General features: G+C 38.2%; 1 protein-coding gene across 17 annotated transcripts in view; it reads left to right on the top strand.

Annotated features, from left to right (window-relative positions):
- The window catches only part of CEP63 (centrosomal protein 63), a 163,669-nt gene that overhangs the window by 38,394 nt on the left and 109,582 nt on the right, over window positions 1–15,693 (top strand). For all 17 annotated transcript variants that reach the window (XR_004031278.1, XR_004031280.1, XR_004031279.1 and 14 more), the window contains 3 exons: window positions 4,451–4,546; window positions 5,384–5,506; window positions 9,740–9,853. Coding sequence is in view for 14 of the 17 variants with exons in the window: in XM_030816794.1 (XP_030672654.1) it covers window positions 4,451–4,546; window positions 5,384–5,506; window positions 9,740–9,853 (333 nt within the window). In the remaining 3 variants the exon portion in view is untranslated. The remainder of the gene's footprint in view (window positions 1–4,450; window positions 4,547–5,383; window positions 5,507–9,739; window positions 9,854–15,693) is intronic.

Genomic DNA, 15,693 nt, shown 5'->3' with positions numbered 1-15,693 from the left:
CTACGGCAGTGTTGGTGTAAGGAAGGGGCACTGGTGGAGGCGGGGCTGGCTGGTTTGGTGCCCACCAAGGTTCTGTCTGCAGTGTTGGTCAGTGGGGACATGGGAGATGAACTGCACTCCTGCCACAGCAGTGGCAAGGTAGATACATGTACACTTGCCTGCTGGTGGGGCAAGAAAAGCAAAACCTGCCGGCATAGGCACATGCCAGCAAAGCCATGTGGGGAGTTGCTGTGGGCCCAGGGAAGCTGTAGTATGGGGACTGAATGTACAGGCTGGTGCATAGCCATGGCGGCCACTCCACTGGAGCTTTCTGCTGGTCAGGCATAGTCTGCCAGCACAGAAGCTATGATGCAGTCCCCCAGGCCACCCAAGGCTGCCCTGTAAGCATGTGTGGCCAGGCTGGGGCCCTGGGAGAGGCCAGCAGGCCAAGGGGTGGTCAGGTGAGACTGGCCCCATATGATGGGCAAGACCACCCTGCAGAGTTCGGGTCCAACAGTTGCCTTAGAGCTGAAGTCTCCTATGGGTGCCAGTTAAGCCTAGGGGGATGGCTATCCCTGGCCATGCCCCACCACAGTTACTCCCACACCAAACCCTTTGGGCTCCATATCAGCTGGCTTGCTGCCCGTATCACTTCCCTAAGTGGCTCACCCTGTCAACTTGAGTGTTCATGGTGGTCGAGGGGTTCCAGAGGCCCGTGGCAAGAGTGGGTTGCTCCTTTCTAGTTCAGCTCACTTGTTTTTCCAGAGCTGTTTGGGCCAGGAATGAGTCCAGGTGCATAGTTGCGTCATGTATGGTTCCCAGCTTCCTCCCCCTTCAGCCCAGCTTCTGTGTCTTCCCTCCATCCACTCTCAGTGACCCCCTCTGAAGATCTGTTAGGAGCACACCAGTTGTCTCAGTCCCTCATTGGCAGCTTTTCCTCCTGGCTGTGTCTTGTCAGCCATCTTGCCGTCCCCGTTTTTTTTTTTTCCCCCTTCTTTGTCTTCAATTTTTAAAAACCTTGGTCAAAGAACTCTTTAGGCTAAGTTTGAGAACTCCCTAGTCAGCTCCCATGCTGTTAGCAGATCTTATGAAACCATTTAAAGTTTTTATAATTCTGCAGGTGGGTCTTGTCTAACGTGATAGAGGGCCAAAAGGCCACACTACTGAAAGTTTAAGGAGGGGTGTCTGTGTGTGTGTGTGTGTGTGTGTGTGTGTGTGTGGTGTTTTGAGGGTTGCCTTTTCTCTTGGTTGTGGTATGTTAGGAGTAATGGCTGTTACATACTGATGTGCTTGATGTGCTTTGTCTTTACGAGTTATAGCAGTGTAGACACGAGTCTACTTTTGGGGTAATCTGCTTCCCTTTTTTCTTCTGTCTTTGCTAAAAGCTATTGCTCATTTCTGCTGAGCATTGTAGTTACCCCTTCTGCCTACCACACTTTCTAATTTTGGATCTTCTGGTGGATTGTGGGCTAGGAAATATGAATAGTTAAGACTCTTCAACTTGTTTTAATCAAACAGATGAGTCCTCATGATCTTTATCAAAGCAAAGTAGGTGGGCTTAGGGTCAGCCTCTTTTCTTTTCTTTTTAAAAATATTCTTTTCTTGCTAATAAAAGCAGTAGCCATTGGAGAAAATTTAGAAAAGACAAACTATGAAGCAAAAAATAATCATAATACCTTGAATCAGAGTTAATCTGTATTAACATTTGGTGTATTTCCTTTAAGCTATGTAAGTAGACTTCAGTAAAAATCCTTCACAAAATTGGGATTTTAGTATAGTATACTTTTTATGTCCATATGTCTTTTAAATGGTAAGCATTTTTCATGTTAACTTTTAATACAGCTTAATGTTTGCATATTTTATTATGTACATTCATTCATTATATTCATTCACAGTTTATTTATAAACATTCAGATTTTTTCCAATTTGTCCAGTTTTTATAAAAGAACAAATCCCCACTGACAATTTTTTTTTTTTTTTTTTTTTTTTTTTGAGGCTGAGTCTCACTCTGTTGCCCAGGCTGGAGTGCAGTGGTGCCATCTCGGCTCACTGCAACCTCCACCTCCAGGGTTCAAGCGATTCTTGTGCCACAGCCTCCCGAGTGGCTGGGATTACAGGCACCTGCCACCAGGTCTAACTAATTTTTGTATTTTTGGTAGAGATGGGGTTTTGTCGTGTTGGCCAGGCTGGTCTCAAACTCCTGACCTCAAGTGATCCACCTGCCTTGGCCTCCCAAAGTGCTGTGACTACAGGCGTGAGCCACCGCACCTGGCCCCAACAAATTCTTAACATCTACATTTATTTTCTTCTTTTCCTTTTTTGTAGAGAAAGGGTCTCACCATGTTGCCCGGGCTGGTCTTAAACTCCTGGGCTCAAGCCATCCTCCTGCCTCTGCCTCCCAAATTGCTGAGATTACAGGTGTGAGTCACTCTACCTGGCTCTACATTTATTTTTTTTACATGGATTTCTAAAAGTAGTGTTTACGAAGTCAAGATTAAGATTTTTTTTTTTTTTTTTTTTTGAGATGGAGTCTCACTCTGTCACCCAGGCTGGAGTGCAGTGGCACGATCTGGGCTCACTGCAAGCTCCGCTCCCCGGGTTCACACTATTCTCCTGCCTCGGCCTCCCGAGTAGCTGGGACTACAGGCACCTGCCACCACACCTGGCTAATTTTTTGTATTTTTAGTAGAGATGGGGTTTCACCGTGTGAGCCAGGATGGTCTTGAACTCCTGACCTCATGATCGCCTGCCTCGGCCTCCGAAAGTGCTGGGATTACAGGCGTGAGCCACAGTGCCCCACAAGGTTAAGAATATTTATAAGTGTTTTGATACCAACTCCCACATTGCTTTCTGGAAAAGTCATGTGCTTTGTATTTCAGCACTTTATGGGTCTTTGATTCCAATAACTTACCCGCACAAGTCTCATTTTATAAGTGCTTTGCTAATTTGATAGATATAAAATGCCATTGGATGTTTTCCTCTGATTACTAGTGAAGTTAAGCCTTTTTTCATGTTTATTGGACATTTATATTTTTGTGGGAATCATTCTTGTCCTTGAGTTATTTTTCTGTTGAGAGCTTAATACTTGTTACAAATTTGTGAGTTTTTTATATACTAAAAGTTAAAAGCCATTTGATTTTTTTGTAAATATTTTTCTTAGTTTATTTACCTTTTAATTTTGTTAATTGGATTTTTTAAAAACAGAAGTTTTACATGGTTAAATTTATCATTTTAAAATTACTTTTTCATTAGTTTTTAGCTCAGAAAATTTCCTTTCATCCAGAAATTCAGTTACATCATTCACTTACATCTTTTTTTAAAACTAGACTTTTCCATTTTATTGGCTGTATTTACCCATTCTTTCAGTTTGAACTTTAGAATGACTTTTTCAAGTTTCTTACAAAAATAAATTCCACTATAATTTTTTATTGGAATTGCATTCACTCCTCATTCTTATAAGTAGTTTATTTCTAGTACTTTAAAAAAATTTACTGTTCTAGATTGTGATTGTTTACTCCCTTCCGTTCCCTGTTTTCCCTCTCCTTCCCTGCTTATCAGTAGATGAAATTCTAGCTGGTTATTAAAAGAAATACTGCTGGATACTCGTGGAGGTGAAGGCTTGGCAGAAAATAGATGTCACTGGTATCAAGTCATTGAAAAGTAGGTTAGGATAACTTCCTTACCATGGTTGGTGGAACTCGTTTCTCTGAAGTTGGGTAAATGGTAAAGCAGGCACAAGCCTCCTTTTGTTTTCCTGTCTGACATTACTATTCTGTACTTTATTGTAGAGAAATTATTCCTAAGGTCTTCTAGATTTTTTATGAAGTATTGTTGGTTTCCAGGGCTCTCAAAACTTTATATTTCTTATTTTCATGAGGTTTTTTTGATGAAAAGGGTTGGGTAGGATAATCAGACAGAGAGAGACAGTTTCGGCCCGGCGCGATGGCTCACGCGTGTAATCCCAGCACTTTGGGAGGCCAAGGCAGGTGGATCACGAGGTCAGGAGTTCAAGACCAGCCTGGCCAAGATGGGGAAACCCTGTCTCTACTAAAAATATAAAAATTTGCCAAGTGTGGTGGCATGCACCTGTAATCCCAGCTACTCGGGAGACTGAGGCAGACAATTGTTTAAGCTTGGGAGGCAGAGGTTGCAGTGAGCCCAGATCGTGCCACTGCACTCCAGCCTGGGCGACAGAGTGAGACTCCAACTCAAAAAGAAAAAAAAAAAAGAGAGCGTTTTCATCTAAACCTAGAAATTCTAAAAACTAGTTGTTTGTTCACTATTTTTTGGCAGTGTTAAGAATTATTAAATAACTAGGTATTTGACTTCCTAAGAAGTGGGATATCACCATATATATGCATTTGAGGACTTGAATTTACAAATAAATACAGAGATTATTTTATATTTTTATGTCTCAGGGATGCTGTTTCAATGCTAATAGTGAAAAATACTACCACCTTTCTGCTTTTAGGTTGGAATGTTGCATCAACAGGTAGAAGAATATGAAAAAATCAAGCAAGAGATGACCATGGAGTATAAGCAGGAGTTGAAGAAACTACATGAAGAAGTGAGATTTTAGTTTTGTTAAATGTTGTGTGTGTAGTTCTCTCTCTTTCACCCTTGAGAACTTTGTTAATGAAAGCCAGTTTCTACTTTGTAAAGTGGGAAATACATACTCCATGAAAGATACAGGAGTGGCAATCCATTTCTCTGTTCTTTAATCCAGGTAAAGAGGTTTGCCTAACTGTAGGTTTGATACTACCTAGAAGAGTTGCTAAAATATGTTTCTTGGTTGAGTACCTGAAAGAAATAGAGCTGTTTTTGTGTAATACTGTGAAATACTTGATACCAAAAATTACATTTAATATTTTAATTTTATCAGTTACTAGATTATAAATAATGGAAGATCCAAAGATTTAAGAAACATTTTGGGATAAATAAGAAAAGTAAGAAAATTCTGTTCATTAACTCAATTTTATTCTTCAGATTTGGAAAAAACTGCTTTTATTCTGATTTAATTGCAAAGTACTCTTCTCCTGCATCCTGAATATCAGTGCCCTGCAAGAGCATGGCTTGAGAATCACAGACCTAGAAGAAAGAAAAAGAGTTTTTATTTGCTGCTTTATCGTGGGGCTGGGTGGTAGAGTCTTTAAGTGCAGGGCTATTGTAATACAAAACTTTTGTTTAAAATTTTTTTAAAAAATTTTTTCTTTGAATATATTTCTTTACTAGTGTTTGTTTTACGTATTTAATTTTTAGTTTCCTTTTGTGTTTTAGTTTGTAAATCTAACATGTTCTCAGTAGTACTGGTTAGCACTGCTCTTGTTTTCATAATACCAATTTGTCTCACCACTACTCTTTACAAATTCTTAAACTTTAAATATAGAAATAACTGTTTCTACAGTTACGCATACTGAAGAGAAGCTATGAAAAGCTTCAGAAAAAGCAAATGAGGGAATTCAGAGGAAATACCAAAAATCACAGGGAAGATCGATCTGAAATTGAGAGGTTAACTGCAAAAATAGAGGTATGTTCATAGTAATAATTTGTTCATAGTGATTGTCAGCCTTCACATAGGAAAATGCTGTTTCTAATGGCACTATTTTCTGAAACCAATTTTCTACTATCTTTAGGACTGCCACTAAGCTATTTCAAAGGTGAGAGGGTGATCCACCATATATCCGATCATCATCGGTTCCCTGGGTTAACGGGGTTACTGGCCATCAATTCTCAACAGGGCAGTACCACCCTTAGGGAGCATTTGCAAATGTACGGAGGCATGTTTTTTTTGGTTGTCAAAATGACTGAGCATAATAAAACTGGCATTTAGGGGACAGGGACCAGGGATACTAAACATGCTTAAGAGTGTTCCACACAGGAAGGATTATTGTACCTCAAATGCCAGTAACTCTCCCATTGGGAAACATTGACCACTAGTTACAGGCAGTCCTCTATGGACATTGTTCTTGTCTTATATATCATTGTATCTCAAGCACCTAATAAAGTGGGGGCTTAGTAAATGTGGAAAGTACATGGCACTTTTTGTACAAAGTAATCTCTATATCAGATTATTCTCAATTCCCATTTAGATGTAATAAGGCATTCACTTCCTTCTCAGCTGACTTTGTTTTTATTAAGACTGAATAACTCCATGATTATTGTATATATTGAGAACTTAAGGGGAGGTGGTGAGCTAATAGTACCAAGAGTAGATGAAGGAACAGCACAAGGCTGTCACTCTCTTCTTCTGTCCTTGCCATTAGTTCTTCACTGGACATAAGAATTCCCAGGGTGCTTTTAGGCTCTCAGAAATGCTGATCCAGCAGTATGGCATAGGACCTAGGGATCTGCATTGTATCCAGCTCCCCTAGCTTATTCTGATTTGAGAAACATTGTTTTAACATCTTTGTGTGATCACTTACAAGTTTTTACTCTGGGTGACCTGTCACCCACAAATGCCAGTATATTATTATTACTTAAAATTATAATTTCTGTGTTTAATATTCCTTTATATCTCAATTTTTTTTTACATTTGAAGAGCTTAGAATCAGAAGACTGCAGATACTGCTTCCCTTCCACCCTTTTTGGCAATACCTTTTCCCCCCAAACCCTATATCCTTCTTGCTTCTCATTGCCACTTCCTGACTACTCTCTTTTCTTTCTACCTCAAAAACCCCATCTTTGATTTTCATGTTACCAGCCTATACTGCCAGCCAATGTCCATAACAACCAAAGTAGTCATCATCTGACCTCTGGGTTATTTCCTTGGCTCATTGATTTCAGCACCCAGCTCACTGTCAATTCTCTCTAACATTACTCTTATCATAACTTTGAGGATCTTAGGATCTGGAGGGATGATGCTTACAATACTCTGACCTTAACAGTTTCTTGGCTTTCTTTCCTCCATAGATAGTTTGATTATCTCTGTGTCTCATCTACTTATTCCCATTGCCATTCCTTAGCTCTTGTCATTACCAATATATGCCACTCCTCTAGAATCTCATTTTCAAGCATTTAATTATCAGACTACCAATCCCTATCTTTTCAGCTAACTCTCTCTAGTCCTTTGACTCTCAGTAATCATTAACCATCCCTTAAAATGATTAAATTCTGCTGCCTTTTTACTGCTCCATTATCTACTTAGTGTTCTCACTTATCGGTCCTTAGCCAGCTTTTAAATTCTGTGATTACATTTTTTACTTTCCCTCTCCTTTGCTCCTCTCTTGCTTCCTCATATTTGCTTGGCAGAATCACAGTTCTGCTTAAGTCCACCTTTCTGCCCACTCTCTACCTGTCATGTATCACTGAATGTGGCTGGAGAAAAACCTAATCATACTGTCTGTTCTCACTTTAAATTCATGGTCACTAACCTCAAATGGGTCCTAATGCTACCTGGAATCGTACTGTATTTCCTCTCATCTCCTACTTTCCACAGTGATTATTTCAGACTTCTGCTTTTCTCCTCAAACTCTCAGCACCTTTCTCTACATCCTCACCTTTGGGTTGTATCTTCCTTTCTGTTTATAGACTTCCAACTCTTGTGTCCACCCACCTATCTGCATCTGTGCCCATGTACCCTGACTTCCTTCCTGGAGGAACTACCCATGCCCTCCCCCTTTTCTACCCAAGGCATTACCCTAGTAGTTCACCTTCTCTTTTCTGCACCCTTAATTTTTTTTCTCTATTGGATATTTTTTTACCAGCATCCAAATTTCTCTCCTCTTAAATATCCTCTCTTGACCTGCCTTTTCCTCCTCTGCCCCATTTTATTGCTTTCATTTTATAACTAAAAAATTACTTCAGTCATCTATACTTGTCTCCAGTTCCTCTTGTCTCATTTTTCTTGTACCCACTCAATAAGGCTTTTGTCCCCTCACACTGCAGAAGCTGTTCACATAGAGGTCACCAGTGACTTCCACATTCCCAAAGCGTGTGGGCTGGTCCTTACCTTCCTCATCCTACCTACAGCTTTGTAGGAGAGCTGGTCTCTCCCACCTCCTTAAGCACTTTGTTGACTTGGCTTGAGAAAAACCACATTTCTCTCATTTTTTCCTTGTTCATCACTCCTTAGTCTCCGTTATTCCTTAACCTAGGGTCATGTCAGTGGACCTTTCCTTTTTTTTTTTTCCTATCTACGCTGACTCGCCTATTGATCCCGTTGAATTTCATAGCTTTAACACTGTATATGCTGACAATTCCCAAATTTATATATCTAGCCAAGACCTCGCCTCTTCATGACAGAATAACTTTCAACTGCCTGTTTCGTATCTCCACTATGATGTCTAAAATAAATGTGTCAAACTCAACATGTCCAAGCTAAAGGTCCTGTCTTTCTCTCCCTCATCTCCCCAACACTGATTCATGTTTTAGTTGATAGCAACTCAGTTTGCTCAGCCTAAAACCTCGGAGTCATCCTAGACTTCTCTTTTCTCAGCATGGTAGCCAGAATGATTCTGCTGTAATGTAAGTCAAATTATATCACTTCCTATACAAAAACCTTCCAGCAGCTTCTCTTAAAAACCTGTTATCCTAATGGCCTACGTGGTCTCATTCCCAGTTAACTCTCTTACCTTGTCTTCTCCTGCTTTCCCTTTCATTCACTTTATTCCAGCCACACCAGTCTCCTTTCTTACCCTTAAACACACCAGGATGCTCTTATTTCAAGGCTGTTCTTTCCACCCAGAATATTGTAACTTCACCCTCATCTCCCTAGGTGTTTACTTAAATGTTTTTCACTCAGTCTGGCCATCCCTTTTAAAAACTACAACCCCAACTCTGAAGACTTCATGCTCTGTTTTCTCCAAAACATGTATTACCATCTGCTATACCATATAAGACATGTGTCATCTGTTGCCCCCAGTTGAGTGGGACTAGGGTTGTTGTTTGTTAAGTATTGTATCCCTGACACCTAAAGCAGTACCCGGCATATATAGTAGAATGATTGAATGAATGAATGAATATCAGAAATTTGGTTAACAACACTTAAGGAGCCTGAGACTTCTGGAGTTGAGGGTCCTGGAAGACAGTGATAGAAAGATTGAGTTTCCTTTCCCTTTGATTTGCCCCATTTTCATAAATATTGAAATCATTTTCTTGATCATGCAATTTGATGTTACCATTGATCCATCATTAATTTGGAACTGTTTGGCTTTGGGTTACAAATATTTGTTAAAATTTAGTACAGATTTTCTTTGTTATTCAAGCCTTTGCAGTTCCTCTGTTGAGATAATACAAATTTGGATATCAAAGGATATTGTGTTATCTGAATCTACTTGGTTCTTGAGTTTTAGATACTTAGAAGTAAGATTTAGGTTACCAAGGGACTTATCTGAAAATGTAATCTGTTCAATTCCTGGGTCTGGATATCAAGAATTTGGATCGCGAGGGATATCTGTAATCATACTTTAAAATTTTAGTTATCTTAGCATCAGTTTTCTGAAAATTCACTAGAAAATTATGACAACCCTTAGGTGGCAGCAAATCAGTGAAAAACATCTGAATCCACTGCTTAGCATCTGTGTTTCATACTCCTCACCATTAGGGTGTTAAATTTAGAAAGACAGATATCCAGAGGCACAGTATGTGACGAATTTAGCATTACCCTCCAGCTCTGTTAGCTAAGTGAGTAATGGGGCTCCCGCTGTGGAGAAAGGTGCGAGCGTACCCAGGGACATGGGGAGAATAAAGTAAAAGGGAGTCTGGGAAGTAGTGACAGTGAGGAGAAGCACTCAGAAATTAAGTACTCTAATTGCTTCCTCAGGAATTCCGTCAGAAATCGCTGGACTGGGAGAAGCAACGCTTGATTTATCAGCAACAGGTATCTTCACTGGAGGCACAAAGGAAGGCTCTGGCTGAACAATCAGAGATAATTCAGGTAGGCCTAAGACTTTTTAAAATAATGAGAAGCAGATAGTTTTGATCAGGTTTGAACTACCTTAATGCAGCGTCCTGGTACCATTTAGCCTCTTTCAGCTTCTCTCCACGAACCCTGCTCTCTTGTTTAGGAAGCCTCTCCTCAGCATCTAGACTCAGCTCCTCCTCCCCTCCTGCCCTCACACATGCGTGCATCCACTCTCCTGTCCAGGCTCATGTCCTTGTGCCAGCTTGCTGCTTTGCTTCCTTGCTTGTTTCTGACTTGCTCATCCACTCTCTGTCATTGTCTTGCTTTCTCAGGCTCACTCTATGCTTGCATCCATGTTCACTCTCCTCATCTTGGTCCCTAGCTTTGTCGCCCTCTCTTCTTCCCCTCTCTTTCTTCCCTACCACAATCCCATTCCTCCCTCTGTCTCCTTTTCCATGTCTTTCTGTCTCTTGTTGGGTCTCTCAGCTCTACCATAGTCTGCCTTGCTCCATCCCTATGGTCACTGGGGTGTCTTGGCTGAAGTGTCTCAGCCAGGGAGCTTCAGTTAGTCTGCCTGTGCGGACACATGTGGAGAGAGTCACGTGGCAATGGTGTGCACACTAACTAAAAGTGGTGTCTTTGTGGTAACAAAAACACTTATTTTAGAACACTGATAGAAACTTTTCTTGTAATGGCTTAAGCAAAACCAAAAAATAGACACCTACTTTAGGAATATGTCTTGTAAGAACATATTCAGCTCATTCCTTTTTCAGTTAGAATCAAGAACATTAAAGGAAACTAAAAAAGTTTGTGATCATCTGTTATGTGCTAGACATTGACGCAGTGCGTCTTGTATGTGTTCTCTGTTTAATATTATGATAATCCGTCAAGGTCGGTAGTCATCTTAGTTTTATAGAGTGAGGGAACAGACTGGGTAAGTTGAAATAGCTAGAAGGGAGGGTTTTTTTTTTTTTTTTTGGCTTTTTGGATTTTTAAAAAAATCTGCATTTATTTGCTGTTTTAAGTCTCAATAATGCATTAACTTTTTGTTCCTCTCCCTGAAATATCAGCTGTCTGATAAACTACCAACAGTGGCTCTGCTGTGAGTGACTTCATTCAAAATGATAGGAAAAGTCCACAACAACTGCAAGGAAGAAATTTATTTTCTAGGCCACAGCAAGCTATGCAGCCAGACAGACCAGTGAAATCCTGACATGTCTAGACCAGTTTTTTGACTTGAATGCCAAAGCACCATAGAGACCTAATAACTATAAGATACTGTTTATATATATATATATATATATATATATTTTTTTTTTTTTTTTACAAAAATTTTTTTTGGTTTTCTTGAGATGGGGTCTCACTGCATTGCTCAGGCTGATCTTGAATTCCTGGGCTCCAGCAATCCTTCCACCTTGGCCTCCTAAAGTGCTGGGATTATAGGTATGAGCCACCACACTTGACCAAGATATTGTTATATTCTAGTTGTAGCCTTCAGATTGACAAAAAAACAAATTGAGTCTTAATTTTTACAGTTCTCAATTATTTATCCGTGGAGTATTATTGATTATAGATTCTTTTCAAATTACTGTTATCCTATTTCACATTACTGTTGTGATTATTGACTCTATGTAATTAAAACTTCATTGTTAGTAAAAATGAGATTTTTACTTACTGTAATTCAGCTAGGGCTAGAGTAAGAAGCCTTGCTTTTACAGCCAACATTTGTTTTTCCTACTAAGGGTGTTTGAATTATTCTTCTGATAGTTTTGTTTAACCTAAAACTGTCTGATTGTTTAATAAAAATGTTACATATAAATGTATTTATCCTTCTCCCTTAGCAAACTAAATAAAATTTAATCTTTCAGTGATTCAGTATATACCAGTGCTGTATGATCATCATTTTTTTAAACATCTAAATAAACTTATCTATATCCATTAAGTAGCATTAATAGTTGTCATCATCTTGTCAATTTTTATTTTAATTGTGGTAAAATACACATAAAATGTTCCACCTTAACCATTTTTAAATGTATAGTATAGTAATGTTAACTGTATGTACATTATTGTACAACAGATCTCTAGAACTTTATCTTGTCAAACTGAAACTCTATACCATTCCCTACTTCTTATTTTTGGGTGGAATATTACAGAGCAAATCATAGATATCATCTTATTTCCCAACAGGTAAGGACTTAAAAAATAACTACAATATATCAGTATCACATTAATAGAATAATAACTTCTTAATATAATTTAATATCCAGTCTGTTCACATTTCCCCAGTTGTCCAGAAAACTATCTTTTTACAATTGATTCCAGTCAAGGTTGATATATTGCGTTTGGTTGAAAGGTGGGTCACCGTTGAACAATAACAGTAGAAAACCTGGGAGGCTGAGTAAGTGGATATTAATCTACCCTCCATTAAAAAAAATCTTTGTATAATTTTTTTCTTATATGTTTTTAACATCTAAAAGTATAATTCAGAAACAACTTCTCATTCTTTGACATATGTTTGCTTGATTTCATTTCTTTTAATCAGCTATTAAAATTACATAATGCTTGTTGTAGAAAAATGAGAAAATGCGGATAAAATGAGAAATAAATAAATCACCCATAATTCTACCGTTAAGAGATTTACCATGAATAAAATTTTGGTGTAAATTTCTTCTGACTTTGTGTATGCTTACATACAGTGTGCAGTACATTCATGTACTTTTGGTAGGAAAAACCTGTATGCACTGTGAATGGGAAAGGAGGGGTAGTTGCAAACTTTAAAAAGTCCTGAAAGTAGCAAAGTGTTGATAATTTTTGAAGCTGTGTGATAGGGGTTCATCATTTTACTCTCTCTATATTTGTGTATGCTTGAAATTTTCCATGAAACAATAACTTTAAAATATATAGAATGCTTACTAAGTGACAGGTACTATGCTAAGCACATCACAGCTTTAAAATTTTTCCTTTTTAAATATGACATGTCAACAAATTTGTAGTCATAATGATTGCATAGAAGTCCACCCTATCGTTAAATGTATAATGACATTTGTAACCAGTCCCTTATTGTAGAACATTTAGTTTTTCACTTTTCACTTTTGTAAATAGTGCTTAGATTAACATCCTTATATAAACATTTAGGAGTGTTTATTTTCTTAGGAAATGGCCTTAGAATTGGATTTACTGTATCAGAGTACCTTCAAATATTTTAATATATATTGCCAAAGTTTTGTCCAACGATGGATTGATAGACTTTCTCTAGCAGTATGTGAGAATATCCATTTCCTCATACTTTCCCCACATTGAGCACTATTATTTCTTTTGACTTTCCCCACTTCTAGGCTTGTCTTTGCCAATCTTACAGGTGAAAAAAAATCATTGTTTTAATATACATTGTTTTAATATGAGTGAGGTTGAGCACTTTTTTCATCTATTTGTGGCCATCTTCATTTTTCCTAAATTATTTGCGTCCTTTATTCACCTTTCTTTTAGGATGTTTATTTTTATTTTTATCTTATTTTATTTTCTTTTTTGAGACGGAGCCTCTGTTGCCCAGCCTGGAGTACGGTGGCCTGATCTCGGCTGACTGCAACCTCTGCCTCCCTTCAAGCAGTTCTCCTGCCTCAGCCTCCTGAGTAGCTGGGATTACAGGTGCTCGCCACCACACTCAGCTAATTTTTGTATTTTCAGTAGAGATGGGGTTTCACCATGTTGGCCATGTTGGTCTTGAACTCCAGACCTCAAGTGATCTGCCCACCTTGGCCTCCCAAAGTGCTAGGATTACAGGCGTGAACCATCGCACCCGGCCGGATGTTTATATTTTACTATTCTGAAAGAGCTTTTCATACACTTAAATATGAAGTATAAGCCCTTTGCTATTATGTTACAGTTGCGTGTGTGTACTCAATTTACCTTAATTTTTGCTCAGTATTTTTTATGGAAATACGATTGTTTTATAAACAGTTAATTAGAATTGCTTAATTCTGTCAATTTTTTCTTCAGTGTTTCTATCTTTGTTATCGTACTATAAAGTCTTACCCAAGTCAAATTTCTTCTAATGCTTTATCATTTCTTTTTAATACATTTTATCTAAAAATTACTTTAGTGTAAGGTATTTGATAGGAATCTAAATTTGTTTTTTAAATGGTTATATAATTTACTGACTATTACATTTTCAGGATTGGACAAAATGACTTTAAAATTCATATGGAATGATAAATGAATGATACTAGCCAACTTTTTTTTTTTTTTTTTTTTTGTGAGACGGATTTTTGCTCTTGTTGCCCAGGCTGGAGTGCAGTGGTACGATCTTGGCTCGCTGCAACCTCCGCCTTCCAGATCCAACGATCCTCCTCCTCAGCATCCCAAGTAGCTAGGATTACAGGCGTGCGCCACCATGCCCAACTGATTTTGTGTTTTTAGTAGAGACGGGGTTTTACTATCCTGGTCAGGCTTGTCTCGAACTCCTGACCTCAAGTGATCCACCTGCCTCAGCCTCCCAGAGTGCTGGGATTACAGGTGTGAGCCACTGCGCCTGGCCGCCAACATTTTTTAAAAAGGAGTAATGGGGGGATGTTTGTTCTATCAAATATTAAAATGTATTTTATTAAAAAGTACAGTTGTTAAACTGTAATGCTAGATGTAACAACAGAATGGTGGTTATATAGTATAGGAAAAGGATCAGTACAGTCTGAAACCAAGGTCATTTCTGTTTAGAAGGCTATTTTTTCTCTTGCCTACATAATGCAAAGGAAATGTTCAAGGAAATCTTAGAGAACATTAAGAACATTTGAAAAACATTAAAATATTAAGCCAACATAAAATGTAAAATATTTAACTGATAAACAGTATGTGAAAAAAGTAGAGGTTGCTCTTTTCCTTTTGAAATACTTAGATGAGCTGTAAAATATTCAAGGTAATTTTAAATCCACTGTTAATTATATGTATATAAATATATTTATACGTATATATGTTATGTTTTTAAAAGCATCCTTTTCCTGTCACAACTTTTGAAGAAAAAAATGACCCTAACTCAAATGTTAATCTGTTGCCTTGGTAGAATTATCAGAGTTAATTGAATTGTTTTAGACCTACTGTTTAAAAGTTCGTGGTAGCATAGACACAACAGTGGTAAGAGGATCTTACTAGGAGCTGTGTTGTTAATAGGCTCTTTAGGCTGCTCTCTAGTGGAAATGCTGCAAGGCTGTGGCCTGCACTGGCGCATTTGGAGTTGACAGTGATGGGGAGCTTGGTAAGGGATTGATGCTTACAATGGCCGTACCTTCACACTGGGATTCTTTGGAAAATAAAAAAGCCCTGTTGCTTCATATCACATTGTTCATAGTAATCTCACTCTCTGGGAGAGTCAGTTTCTTGAAGCACCAGGAAGTACCTATCACAAATCCAGAAGAGGATTTGAATTCAACCCCCAGTCCCCAATTTCTTCTCCACTCTCCTTCACACTTTAGCTGCCCACACTGGCCTTTTGTTTCAGTTTCAGTCTCCCTGATGTAAATTGCCTTCTTTTAACCACCTCTGCTGTGATTTGTATTGTTGAAATAACTACCCACTCCAATAGAATGCTAAATGTTAGATTAATAAGGGAATGCCTGTTTCTGGCTCAAAGAATTAGTGGTTAGTGCAAAAAAAAAAAAAGTTTAAAAATATGCCAGCCTTAAAATACCTCTAAAGCCAGATAATTATCAGAAGTAATCATTATTTTAGAAGTTTTTAAATAATTATTTCTGACTTTCTTAGTATTGATGAGGTATTCTTGAGATTAGTATAGTGCTAATAGATATTGGTGAGTCACATGTAATTTAAAATTTTTACTAGTCACATTAAAAAGTAAGAAGGTGAAATTAATTTTAATAATATAT

This window comes from Nomascus leucogenys, chromosome 8 (assembly GCF_006542625.1).
Source record: "Nomascus leucogenys isolate Asia chromosome 8, Asia_NLE_v1, whole genome shotgun sequence".
In the NCBI taxonomy this organism is placed as follows: Eukaryota; Metazoa; Chordata; class Mammalia; order Primates; family Hylobatidae; genus Nomascus; species Nomascus leucogenys.
Note: the sequence above shows the minus strand (reverse complement) of the source record. Positions and strands in the feature narration are given on the sequence as shown.